General features: G+C 45.6%; 1 protein-coding gene across 13 annotated transcripts in view; it reads left to right on the top strand.

The window, feature by feature from the left end:
* The window catches only part of KCNQ2 (potassium voltage-gated channel subfamily Q member 2), a 66,315-nt gene extending 52,363 nt beyond the window's left edge, over positions 1 to 13,952 (top strand). For all 13 annotated transcript variants that reach the window (XM_072350132.1, XM_072350140.1, XM_072350142.1 and 10 more), the window contains 2 exons: positions 3,225 to 3,348; positions 4,015 to 13,952. In XM_072350132.1, coding sequence (XP_072206233.1) covers positions 3,225 to 3,348; positions 4,015 to 4,734 — 844 coding nt within the window. In that variant the 3' untranslated portion in view covers positions 4,735 to 13,952. The remainder of the gene's footprint in view (positions 1 to 3,224; positions 3,349 to 4,014) is intronic.
* The last annotated feature ends 348 nt before the right edge of the window (positions 13,953 to 14,300 follow it).

Genomic DNA, 14,300 nt, shown 5'->3' with positions numbered 1-14,300 from the left:
CCGAGGGTGACATATTACACCTCTTTGCATGTCCTGTCAGCATGGAGCATAATGAAAGCATGAGAAAACCTGCACTGTGGCTGATGCAAGAATTTACATTTTTTTTCGTATCATGAGAAAGAAGGAAAGATATCAAAGTTCACTTCAAAGAGCAACTGCCCTTCCCTCCCCTTCCCAAACTGAGACCCAGCAGAGCGTGTCACATGCAGCAGATGGCACAGCTTGTCCTGCATCGCTAGAAATCCTGGAATCCTCTTCTGCTGTGAAAGGAAGAGTGTGGGTCTGCCTCATCTGAAGCCCCAGCTGGGAGGCTTCCCTCCACACATGTCTTCAGCACAGCCAAGATAATGTTGGGAGTGCACAAGGCTGCCCATGAGATGCAGAAGGGCGATTTGGCATCTCTGGGAAGATTCGTGGTCCCTTGTCATGCCATAAGAATATACACTATTCCCCACCGCTTGCAAGGGTGAAATGTATTCGTTCTTCATCTTTTGAGCTTTGTTGCTCAGTTTGGATTAGGCAGACTCTTTTAGGGTGGCTAAAAGGACCACCTGCCCTTTGCTGATGGTTGTGTGTTTGCAGTGCTCAGGTGAGATTGCACCTTTGGGTTCTCAAGAGGAAATTCCTCTTTTATCTTTTATCAGACAAGGCAGAAGGAAAGCTCCTCGTTTTGCTGAGGGTAGGAGCACACTCTGCCCAGGTTTCTAGCTTCTGCCATGAGGAACGAAGGGTTGAGAAATCTTGAGCCTGGTTTCTCCTACCCGTGTGCCAAGAGAAGGGCTTGCTTCACCTTCTGCACTGAAGCCAGCACCCTAAGGTCCGTGAGACCAAGGTGACATCAGGCTCTGGTTTCTCAGAGCTGCAGAAGATGTAAAGGCTGGATCGTGGCATAGCTGGGAAGGGAATGATCCTGACAAGAGTTCTGTCAGGCTCTGCTATCAAGGACATATGGGCAAGGGCTTCTGAATGTCTTATGGATGAGCTCTATGAAGCTCTTCTTATAAGTCACATCAGGTCTATAGGAAGTTGTATCCCGCCTGACGGTGGTGGGAGAAGTCAGCGCTTCTCTGTGTGCGGTGGTTGATCACTCCATCTGTGAAGTACAGCCAACCTGTGCTTCCCATGGGTCCTGTAAGGCTCACTTACTGGATAGCTTTTCTTTTAAAGACATGGAGGAAAGCAGAAGTCCTTCCTCAAATTCTGCAAGGTTAGAAATAAGGTTGCAAGAGACTCTATGCTATTACAGTATACAGTAACATGGCCATGTTTGGTTTTTCTCTCTGTTACCATCCTGCCTCCCTGCTCTTCTCCACAACTGTTGAAGGACATCCCATTTTCACTAGTGCACACATTTGGGTGTTAGCATTGTGCTAGATGTGGCAGAGTACCCTGATTTTTCTTGGCCTTTTCCAGTAGTCAGTAGCAATTAGGCTTTGAGCCTCTTAAAATGCATGTTCATTGCTTTACTAGTTTACTTGCTTGTGCATACAGGAGAGGAGTTCGTACAGTGGCTGTACTACGCCTTGACTTGTGATTCCAAACCAAGGTAGCCCGAGGTATCTGATTTAATACCTCTTTGCTTACATGGTAGCAACATTGTCTTAGGATTTCTTGTGCTGTATGTCATGTCAGTAATTGCATCCCTTGTGGGGAGTTCCTGTACGTGTCAATAATTTGCTTCTCCCATTACAAGAGAGAAATAAGGCATGCATATTCCTCACACTTGTAATTATAGCACTTGGTGCTCCTTGTACTCCTGTGCTTATGTTGCTAAGCAAAGGATCAAATATGACTTTTAAAACTGAATGGTATTTTGTCGCATCCTTGCCCAAATGAAGTATGTTCTGGGATCAAAGATTAACTCCAAAACAATGGTTGGCTTATATTTTCTGTCTTTGGTGTGATGTTCTCACCCACTTCATCCCTTTGAGCCAGATCTTCTGGTGCTGCAAACTGCTGTCACTTTGTTATAACCCAAGGGAGCTGCGTTGGTCTATACCCACTGATATCTGTCCCTTTATGTCAACAGCTAACATACATGCTAAGTCCCTGTCACGTGTGAAGAAAACAGATGGCTCTTGTGTTGGAAATAGCCTCACGTCTCATTCCTTTCCTTGTTTTTTTTATGTTTGTTCATTTTCCCCTGTCTGTCTGTGTTCAGCTCCTTCCTTTTCCTCCTCCTGGTGCATGGACCCATGGCCCACACAGCAGAACTGCGTAAGAAGCATTTTGAGTTTTCCGCTCAAGATACCTCAACTTGATTTCAGTCAGATTAATTAACCCTTCTTTTCCCTTGCCACCCTTACGTTCGGTGCATTATGCAAGAGTAAAGTTTGCCTGGCGTAGAATTGGGTTATGAACCAGGCTGCCATTAAGAACCATCTGGGTTGCTCCCCTGGCTTTGGAGGGATCAAATAATTGGCTTCCAGTTTCCAAACTGGCTCTGCCATCCTCTTTTCTGAGGTGTTTATGAACCCAGTTATTTTCAGACTGGGAAGGAGGAAGTGCAAATGTAACGTGTGTTAATAACTTGTCACCAAACAACATGCCCAGTAGCTTTACCTGCACATACTGCAAGAACGTCCTCTGATGTTAACAGCTTGGAGCCCTGCTAATAGAAAACATCTGATGACACAGGTGAGAACTGCAGCAACACTGAGATGGAGGCAATTTGGTTTTATTTGGTGAGTTATGACCAAATTCGGCACAATTCCAATAAAACAGCACCACAGCTGTTGGTTTGGATCTGAGGGCAAAGGGGCTCGTTTTCATGGGCATGAGAATTGCACGTCTACATTTGCATGAAGGAGAGGAGACTGCTGCAAAGACTGAAAAAAAAAATCCCACCAACATATGCTAGACAGAAAACTTGATCTTCCCCCAAAATAATACAGCCTCAGTGCAAATAAAAAGCTAATTGATTTGGAAGAAAGCCAGTTAACAGCGATTCTTTGCAGCGGGTAAATTTACTGTGCATAATGTGCCAGATTTTATCTGTATAAACAGAAATGGATAATTTCAAACTCTGCTAATACTGCTCTGAGTTTTGCATCTGAATTAACACTTCAGTGCCACTGCGTGTCTGTGAGTAATTTGGAGTGCTAGCGGGGAGAGAGGCTGCTGCTTTATCCCCCAGAGGCACGATGAGCAAAGCCCCCTCCCCTGCTGCCTCCGACTGACTCCAGTCCTTTTCCGGGGTTGGGGGGATTTTCTGATCCTGGTAGAGTTGACCAGATTGTTGGGCGAGGATCCTCCATGACCGACAAGGATCGGACCAAAGGCCCAGCTGAGGGGGAGCTGCCTGAAGACCCCAGCATGATGGGCAGGCTTGGGAAAGTTGAAAAACAGGTACGTTGGAGTGCGAGGGGTTCCTGTCTGTGGGTATTACCTGCGTTGTGGGGTTGTTTGGGGTTGGGTTTGTTGGTTGGTTGGTTTTGTTCCAATTGGATATAATCATTTGGAAGCAAAACTGAGAGCAAACAGTATTTTGCAAAGGAGACGATGGGTTTTATGAAAGGGCATGAACAGATTTAGGCACTTGAAAGTCTGTTTCTTACAGGCTTTCTGTTTCTTTTTGATGAGTCCACCAAAAGTCTATTTTTGAAGATGGCACACTGCCATTCTGTTAGATGTGTTTCAAATGAGCCCATGAGCCTGGATGCTGCTTGCTGAACATGGAAATCCTCACAGAGAGTGAGACCCAGAAATCCTGCTGAGCACCTGAGCCCAGGCAAGTGCCAGATGCAGCAAAGAGCTGAAAGATGTTGGAAGGATTTAAGAGTCCTCCAGCTCTCCTGGAATTTGGTGCATGTCAGAAGGATCGCAGGAGCCTAAGGAGGCCTGCTAATGAGCAGGAGAACTTAAAGTTCTTTCAGAATATGACAAATATGTACCAAAAGTTCCACCTTAGAGTAGGTTGGTGTAGGCAGTGAAGTCGAAACCCATATTTGTGCCTAGGTGGATTGGAAGCTTCTCATCCTCAGGATGTAGTGCTGGAACTGTGGTGTTTTGCAGGTTCAGTCGATGGAGAAGAAGCTGGACTTCCTGGTGAACATTTACATGCAGAGGATGGGCATCCCACCAACGGAGACAGAGGCCTACTTTGGGTCCAAAGAACCAGACCCTGCCCCTCCCTACCACAGCCCCGAGGACAGCAGGGAGCACATCGACAAGAACGGCTGCATCATCAAGATCATCAGGTCCACCAGCTCCATGGGCCAGAAGAACTTCTCAGCTCCGCCGGTCCCAACCAACTCGTGCCCGCCTTCAACATCGTGCCAGCAGCAGCCCTACCAGCGGCAGAGTCACGGCTCCTCACCTGTTGGAGACCCTGGCTCACTTGTCCGCATCCCACCTCCTCCCTCCCACGAGCGCTCCCTGTCAGCCTACAGCGGCGGGCACAGGGCGAGTGCAGAGTACCTGCGGAACGAAGACATTACCACCAAACACCACGAGAGTGCCCTGAGAGACAGCGACACGTCCATCTCCATCCCCTCGGTAGACCACGAGGAACTGGAGCGCTCTTTCAGCGGCTTTAGCATTTCCCAGTCCAAAGAGAATTTGGACATCCTTAACAACGGTTGCTATGCAGCCGTGGCCAAAATCAGACCCTACATTGCAGAAGGGGAATCGGACACCGATTCTGACCTCTGCACGCCCTGCGGCCCTCCTCCCAGGTCGGCCACGGGCGAGGGACCCTTCAGTGACATGGGCTGGTCGGCCCCCCGGCAGTGAGGGCTCCGTGCAGCCTCAAGCCATGGCCGAGCCCCGGCAGCTGCCCGCTCCAGCTGTCCTCATGTCGAACTTCTCAAGGAGATGGACAGCTAAGGGTTTCCTCCATCTAGGACATCCTTAGCTGCCGGATGCTTTCTTGCAGCTTACTCTGGGGGGCAATGAGCAGGCCCAAGCCTGCGGGAGTGGAAGAGGTCACGGTGGTGAGCGAACTGGAGCCGTGAAGTCCGGATTTCTTTCATACTCTCTTTCTAAGATCCTTAGGTGAAATTCTTTCGTGGTGCAGGATAGGCAATTTGCATTTCTTGGGTATGTTCAGAGATGTGGGGCAGGAATAAATCACGCAGCCAGGGCTTTTGGAAGTCACATCAAGTGTTAGTGAGCAGTGTCACATGGTGGTTTCCATACCGTGGCACTGGTGATTACACCTATCAGTATTTTGGAGTCACAGAGTGAACACGTGTCAGTTTCTAGCTTAGATTTCAGGTCGCATGAGAATTGCTGGGGGGATGTTCCTCCGTGGTTCATCATTAACAATCAGGAAGATGGGAGAGTTGCAAAATAATACATGGAAATTTTGTATGGGTCCCTGGAAGAGAGGGACAGTGGCTGGAATATTTGTATAAATAGAAGTTATGGTCTCCAAGAGGGACCAGTTAAGGGAATGCTCTGAACCAGCGTGGTTTGGAAATTCTTTTCCAGCAGCTTAGGAAAATGAAAAACTCATAAATATGAGCTTTCATGCAAGAGCTGAGACAACCCAGGGAGCTCAGAAATAAGGCAGAGAAGGAGGACAAGTGGCTGTGTGGCTGGAATTTTGTATTTCGAACCATGTATTATCTTTAATTATCTCTCCTCCCATTGACATGGCCTGGAGGTGCTTTGGAAGCAAAGGCAAACCAAAGGCAGCTCCTCTTCAGGGCTGCCATGGTATGAGACTGCCCTTATGGCCAGCAGGGCTGTTGTGGAGTCACAGCAACAGCAATCCAAAGGGAGAGCTGGATATGCAAGATGCTGCAGTTCCTGCATTGCTGCAAACTGAGTGCTGAGCTCCATCCTTTTGAATTCCTGTTGGTCAGAGCGGGCCCTTTTCTTACTGTTTGCATTGTGCCTGAACACTTTTGCATACACTATACCCCCTTTCTTCTTCTGCCTTGGCAAGAATCTCACACTCCTGTCCTCTGGACATATGGCTTGTTTGGATCTCTTGAGCTGAGTTAAGAGGTACTTATTTGTTTCTTCATGAACTTTCAGAAGCCTCTTCAATGTGCGTGCCCACAAGTTGTGCCAATCCAAGTCTGCCCCATTTTGTTGTTCTTGTTTGTCTTGGAAAGATCGTGTTGCTATCAGGAACCCCAGCAGTGTATTCAGCTGGGGTGAGAGGAGAAATGATGCTTAGTGTTTCTTTTGGGACCAAAAAAAAGCCACGAAGTGATCTTTTACATGGATAGAGAGATTTTTTTTTGACAAGAGAATGGATCAGACAAAGTGTGTTTTGGGATCCGTCTCCAAGGCTAGGACACCACAAACAGTGTTGTGCCTCTGATGCCTCCTGTGTACCTACAACCCAGTGTGTTTTTGGCAATAGCCATGGCTGTATCTCTGATTTTAAACCCCATCTCCCCACTATCTCCCCATGTTGTACCAACAGCTTCTGAGGATATTTAGGTGACAGCTTAATTTCTGTGTAGCCTTTGAGAGGTTGAATTGACTTGTTTGGGTTGAAGGGTGAATCACGGCTTCCTCTGGCAGCAGCCAGGTGAGACCCAAACTGTTTTGGCCCCTGGAAGATGTGGGTGCAGTCTGTGAGCTTACAGGCAGGAGGTAAAACCATCCTTTTGCTAGTGCTCAGACTAACATGCAGGGCTCCACGTGGGATCGAGGAGTGGGGGATTAATAGGAGTGTAAAACAGCCATAAATTGCACAGATTTGGCCCTGCTGTGTTGCAAGTTTAGATTCCTTCAAGTAGAGAAAGATTTTCACCAAATCAGAAATAACAAACATTTGCAATCTTTTTTATTACTATTATTTTTTTTTTAAACTATTTTATTAATTAATTTATTTATTTTTGCAACTACTTTTTGAGGCCTGCTGGAAATTTGGCACAGAATTCTCCAGATAAGGATGAGGGTGATGATGTCTGGTCCTAGTACAGCAAAGGTACTTGCCTGGTCTTAAATATAGGTGACAAAGCCAATAGTACTTCAAGGCACAATTTAAGTGGAATGTAATTTTCATCATGTCCTAAATTTGAAGCTCTGTTGGCTCTGATTTGAATGTGCATTTTCCAGTTCTTAGTGCAAAACCCCTTTCTCTCGCCCAGCTGATGTTATACCCTCAAACACAGGTAATGCCACTGTGTCCTGAGGGGAAACAGTTCTACTGTATCCACTGTAGGTTTTCACATTGCAGTCCTTTACCTCCTTAGGGACTGCACAGGAAGAATTGTGTTTCCCTCTTTAGACCAAAGTCTATAAGGATTTCATGACTTGTAGCTTTAAAAGGTGTTGTTTCTGTCCCATAATCACAGGAAACAAGTTTTGTATCTGTACAGCATAAGTTGCATCTTACTGCTGCAAATTTCATCAAAGATTGTTCGGAAGAGATAAGCAATATTGCATTCTGATCCATAGCATCATTTCAAAGAACTTCTACCCTCAGCCATCCCATAAATCAGCACTTCTTGTTCATCCCGGCAAAAAGGCTTGACCTGGATTTTTGGGTTAACTTATGCCAGAATTGACTCCAAATAATGCTCTTATTTCAAAGAAATGATTCATGGCTGTGTGAATGGGAACAGAGCCTGCTCTGACTAAAGGTTTTGTTCTTTATCAGCAAAGCTCCTTGCAAAGCCTTCACTTTCAGTCCCTTGATATCCCCATGCTCGTATCACACACTTCTGTTGATAATCTTCCCCCAGAAGTCTCAACCACTAAGTTAAAAGAAATAAATTGGTTTTCCTTTGCTCATAAGAAAGTCCCAGCGATGAAGACTCTTAAAATGATGTGCAGGCCAACTTTGTCTTTTTGCTGAGCCTCTCATGGTCTGTCTTTGCTCCCCTATTCTTCCCATGTTTGGTTCCCTATTATTTGTCAGACCCCAAAGGGCTGATAGAAGCCTCAGGCCATGCTAAGTGTGAACACGGGAGAGCTGAAGAGCACTTTGAAGGCCCAATTTCCAGCAGGTCGTCTTGAACTGCTCCAGAGCTGCCCGTGCCCATGTGGACACAAATTCTACAGGTGACTGCACCTGTGGGATGGAGTAATCCCTGACACACTCCTCTCAAGAGGTCAAGTTGCCTGAGATATCTATGACAAGAGATGTGGCCGGAGATGCTGCAAGCTCTTTCCTTTCCTAACGTGACCCTGAGACGTAAGAACAGAGCACTAGCCATAAGTCGCATTTCCCAATATTTGGGAAGAGAGACTTTCATGTTACTCCAGTGCAGATTTTGTATGTGAATTTCCTTGTTGACTCATTTTCTTATTAATGATTTTTAGAGCAAGAATATCAAGGAACTCACTGAAATAATAAACCAAATCTTGTCCAGCTCAGAAAGCCATCACAGTTCTTTAGTCAGATTATGTGATAGATCAGGTTTTGTAAAAACGCATTTTGTTTCAAATGCTGCTTAATAGATCCAAGCAAATTCAGCGGGGCCATTGCTATTTACTGAGAAATAGGTATATTTTTACATTTTTAATTGATTTTTAAGATTTTGAATTGAATTTTTAGAACAAATTTGTATAATCTACCTGAAAAGCCAGAGCATTGCTGCAGGTACAAGTGCTCCCCTTCCTAACTGTTACCCAAGACAAAGGAAAGATGTATTTCTTCATCCTTTTCTCAGGAGGGAGCTACTGCAAGCTTCATTTCCTTTATATCCTCAGACCATTGTGGTCATGGCAACATTATTATGGAACACAAAATGAAAGTTTTAAAAGAGAAACCGGAGTTTCTGTCCTGCCAAGGCCAGAGGAGGAAGCGTGGGGCCAGGTGGGCACTTGGATGGTAGCACTCAGTTGGGGCTTTGTTTCTCACCCAGAAAGGTCTTCTTCTTGCCTGAATAGCGACTGCTATGGCCTTGTGAAAAATTCATCTTGTAGGAGATCAGAAAATGATACTGGCTTGCCACAGGACTCCCCTTATAAGAAATTCCTAAGGAATATATACGAGTTATCCCATATAAAGGCCCGTAGCACTGAGAATTACATTGGGAATGTTAAAAAGCCCAGGAACAGAGTAAGTCTTTCTGTTTCTCCATCCACACTCATGCAAGCCTTCAGATTGGGAGAGCCATCAAGCCTTCCATCCCTTCCTCCCCAGACGCTGCCCCCTGTGCCAGCAGTGCTCCAAGCCACAGCTGCACACCCTTGTCCCTTTCAGTTTTGATCAGCTTCCTTTCTGTGAATGAGGAACAAGGAAATCAGATACAAAAGCTCCTTCACCTGCATGTAACATTGAGGCTGCGATGCGGAAGGATGTAGCCCTGGGGTGTAAAAGCAAAGTCTTGCTTTTAGCACACAAACCTTTCTGTCTCACAGCGCAAAAGCTGCTTAGGGCAAAGGCTGTGGGTTGGTTGGTTGTTGTCTTTTTTTCTTTCTTTTTTTTTTTTTTTTTAACAATAACAGTAGGGTTTTTTTAAATAACAATATGATAATAATAATACATAGGAATCTTCTTTAGCATACCTTTAGTGTTTGATGCCCCAGTGACACAATACTGCTTGCCTTATATTAGTGTCTAGAGGGAGAGGGACTACACACTTTTTGATACCGTATTAATCACGCTTGTAATTTAGGCAGCCCCAAGGAGCGGCTGCTGCAGGAGGAGCAGCCGGGTCCTTTTTAATGTATGAATGTGCTTTCCAGCCTATCTCACTGACTGTAGTCTCAATTTTGCCTGCTACTGCATGCAGCCTGAGATGAGTAGACAGCAATACGCTCCAGCTGTATCTGCACTCCCAGATTGCTGTAGTACCTGGAGAAGGGTGACGTAGCTCAAAGTATCATTCTGGGAAGAAGCAATCCTCCCAGAGACCCATCACGTAGGGTGCTGCGGTGCTTCAGTAGGTAACACTGATATACCAAGTGTCTTTCATGCTGCGGCTGATCGTTGCCTCATCCCTCTGATACAGCATGCACAAACTCCACTTCTTCTGCTTGTTAATAAGGGGTAAAGAACGCACATTTGTAACCTGTGGGCCACTGAAATGTGTATATGGGGAGAAAATAAGGGAAAATATGTGAATTTTATTGGCTGTGTGTAACAAGCTCCTTTCCACCCTCTGAAGGTGAGGTCTCTGAAGAAGAGCATCCCAGATAGGCCTTCCTGAGAGTGTGGAGGAGCAGGCAGAGCAGGGCAGGTGATGCCAAGGGCAGAGCCCTGGACTTCATTTCAGAGATGCTATTTGATCCCACATCATGTGGGACTTCCCATATTTCTCATTCCCATAAGGCTTTCTGGTGTACATGTGCATTGTGCCTGCAAGCCAAGCCTAAGGGGCAGGGGAGAATGCAACTCCCAGACTTTGGAAACCCTCATTGGAGATTTCATTGACAGCACTTGGGGATCCTGGGAACCCTGCAGCTGTGCCATATTGATATTTCACATAAGCATTTCTTACTCTCCTTACGGAGGGGCACTGAGCTGCCTTCATATCGCCATAAAAGTTTTGCCACTGCTATCACCTGCCACGATAGCAGACTCACAAGGCCTTCAAGATTTTCCCACATTGCTGGTGTTTGAAGTCTCTTGTATCTCTTGTGATGTTGCTGCAATCAAGTTTGCCACTGTGTCTTTGCATTCCTTGTCCAGACCACATGCAAGTGAACGTGCAGTGCCAGAACTCTCCTCTGAGACTTTCTTTTGGCGTGGCATCTCTAGATGCCCCAAAGAGCCTTTATGTCCTGTTAGCACATCAGTATTGCTTTTTCTTGTTAGTTTTTTTGCTTCCTTGTTGAGCTGCCATGGCCTCAGCACATCCGTGGTTTGTTCTGCTGAAGCCTCCAGTGCAGGGATGGATGGACAGGGTCTGCTTTGCCTGTTCATGCAGCACCCTATGAAGCTGTGTCCCCTTAGTTAGATCTGACTGTGGGGAAATAGGGATGGGGGTTGAGGTCTGGTTTTTGTACCAAATTGAAGGTCTCAGAGAAGAGCTCACAGACTCAACAGTGTTGATGCTTTTGCTCCCTGAAGCAAGAGCTGCTTTCCCCAGCCCCCTTCAGCAGTGCGCATATGTGGCTTTGCATGCCAGCCTCCAGCTTGGTAACAGGGAGACCCTGAAAGCAGCTAGTCCAAGCTGTGCTAATTTCTGAGCTTCAGGGGAAGCTTGAAGCTTCTTCCTCTCTCCTCATTTCTGCATCTGCCTCAGATGAGTTGTTCAAGCAGCATCTGTTTGCCTAGTCCTGAGAAACTTGAGCTAACTGCAACTACAGAGTTTTCCAAAACTCAGTGCCAAGCTCAGGCTAGATTTCACCTGCAGCTATGCTTACAATCTTAGGGCAGGGTTAGTGATTACAGGTAGAAGCCATGCTCAGCACTCCAGCTGGGATGGTTCTGGTCCAAAACCAAGGCTGAATGTCATGCTGCTGGTGCAGCCTGCCCTGGGATTTCAGCTCCATGTGGCACTGCTGAGTGCAGACCTGAGGAATTGCTCCCTCCTCTCACTCTGCACAAGGAAAGCTTGGCACAAACCTTGCAAGCCAAGATGAGACAATGCCTCTGTATTTCAGCATGCTGTGAGTGCCTCCCATTAAGGCAGAAGCAGCATTTCATGGTAACCTCTTGAATCTGACCATCACAGTGAGCATTACCCAGTATTTCACATGTGCAGAGGTGCTCATGAAAGGGATTACACATGTGGGTGTAGAGGACTCGTTCCTCTAGCATCTTTGTAGACATTGAGTTCAGTTCTTGCTGATGGAAAACTCATCAATGCTGATGACAGATCTCTTCTGTCCTGCCTGGTTAGCCATGCTGGTCCAGCATCTCCCCTAGAGCTGGAGCTGCTCCAGTCTATGAGCGGGACATGGACCATTCTGTATTGGTTACTCTTCCCCACTGCCTGACCCCAAACCCTACAATTCAAATTAAGGTGTTTTTGTGTTTGGTTTTGTTCGGGTGGGTTTTTTCCCCCCCCCCAAAAAAAGTGACACCTGTGTAGAAAACCTGAGACTTTCAGGATACTGGGGGCAAAAAACAGCTGATAATTACAGGGATTTTGTTATTTTAAATCAAGAGCAGATTTTAAGCATAGTTGCAGTTGCTGCGTGGTATATCAAATGCTTTAGGAGATTCAATAAATTGTTCTCAGAAATGTTTTGTTCTTTTATCAGTAATTTGTATAGGTGGGTGCTACTGCTCTTACACAGCAATGTCCCATATGCTAAAACTGTACTCTTTCTCCAGTATAGCCATTGTATGTATGAAATTTATCTTGCCTCGTGTCACTTTGGCACAGTACCCACATGTACTGCAGACGGATTGCACATTACATGCACTTGGCTGGTAGCTGTCCTTACATGTAATAGGTGTGTGTGTGTTGAACAGATGCCAAACAAAGCGTTACCTTTCTGGTTAGTGGTGTGACAACGTAAGTGGGACAAGGGGAAAACAAAGATCCTGTTTTGTTAGGAAATACACCGCATTCAATTGCTACTTTAACCAGACTTTACCAGGAAACCAAATGAAGGGAGATGATTGTTTCTGCAATGTGACTTAAAGACAGCGGAACAAAACCAATCGAACAGCTCTAGATTACTTCACTGCTGTATTTCTATATATTCTTCACTGCTGTTCATCTGAACTGTAAATTCTGTACAGATTGAATGAGGTTCACAGTCTGTCATGACCTGCGAGATAAAAGGACAACACGACTTTGGCTGCAGCTGGTGTGTGTTGTTTGCACACATGCACATCTCGCCGTACGTGTGTGTATACAGACACATGCACGTGGAAGCTTTAAGGCAGAAACATTTGCATCTAAGATGCACAGGGGAAGAAGTGGCAGGAGTGTAGGTAAAACCAAAACAAGAGGCTATTTTGATAGCATTCCTATCAAAAAGTAAGTCTCCAATTGACCCTGTGCTGAGATTTCAATGACCTTAAACAATTTCCCCTCTGGGGTTTAATTTTGCCCATATTTTCACAGATAAAAGATTGGGTAGAACTTATGCTTCAATGTTTAATGTAAACAACAACCCCAACGCGCCAAGAGCTAACTTTTCCAGTTAAATGTTGCTTGGGTGCCATTGAAACAAAATCGTAACTAAATTGTTACTTGAGCCTGAAATTCACCTCTAATTCTGAAATGATCAGTTATAAGAGCCATGTAAAGATAGCACACCAAAGGTACGCTCGCTGCTGGAGCATGTCATCATTTCCCTGAGGTACCTTGAAGCTAGCATGGTTCACAGCAGGATCTGGCTCTTTTGGCCTTAACCGGGTCAGAAATGCTTTGTGCCACTTGTCCTGAGGCTGAGCAGAGAGGTGAACATTGTGCTGGGATGGGCTGCTCTCGCACTGCAAAGAGAAGGCGCTGCACACGCTCACCTCCTGCTCATCAAAACCTCAGGCTCCATTGAGCGCTGAAGTTTGGTTGTCCTTCAGAAAGCAAAGGCAGCTGCTGCTTTGCTTCCTTTCATTTGCTCTGTTGCCTTGGCTTTTTTGCACTTTTGTTTCATCTCCAAAGAATCTCTCATAATGCCTTTGGTACTTCTGTACAACTTTCGGACGTTTTGTATGTAACTGAATGGTACACACTTGTAATATAGCAATCGGACTTTTGTTTGTTTTTTTTTTGTGAATGTGTAATTTCCACTGTACATTCCCACCATGACTTTTTGCAATGTACATTTTCTAGGGACAGACGCCAAGGGAACGACCTGTAGTTTTCTAAGGGAACAGCTAGGAGCAGAACGACACAGACACAGATGGTTTCACATTAGCACTGCAGAAGAGCAACGTAGCCCAGGCTTTTAGCATTGAGCATGACACAGGATGTACCTTCACGTGGATGACTGTGGCAGCTGCAAAACTGTCTTCGTGTGATATTAGAGTCAGCAGCGATGGTTGCAATCAGAAGGGAAATGGAGGAAAATTAAATAATCACACTCATTAATTTAAGCCTCGAAGCATCAGAATGGAAAAATTTGCATTCAGTAAAATTACCAGAGATTTAACCTTCATGAGATGAAATACACATTTATTTTTCTTTGCATTTCTTGAGTGTGTGTTTTGATTGTTTCTTTGTTTTTTGGTTATTTCTCAGTGCTTTGGGGACTTGCTTAATATGGGATTGTATGGGAGATTGGTAATCACAGCCTGAACCTCTGATTGATCAGCTGAGGCAAGTATGGGGTCAGCTGCGGGAGCACAGGTGAGAGTGATGTAGCTGTGCTCCCGGGAGGAGTGGAGCTCGACTCCATCCCCTCTGAGACCTCATTTAAGGGCTGACTCCCACTGAAGCAGTATCTCTTGGAGATCGCTCACCAGTGAGGACTGCCCCAGCTTCTTCAGCCAAGGCACCACCATTGGTGAGTCTTCCTTTACTTTTATTTACTTATAC

Source organism: Excalfactoria chinensis, chromosome 15 (assembly GCF_039878825.1).
Source record: "Excalfactoria chinensis isolate bCotChi1 chromosome 15, bCotChi1.hap2, whole genome shotgun sequence".
Lineage (NCBI taxonomy): Eukaryota > Metazoa > Chordata > Aves > Galliformes > Phasianidae > Excalfactoria > Excalfactoria chinensis.
Note: the sequence above shows the minus strand (reverse complement) of the source record. Positions and strands in the feature narration are given on the sequence as shown.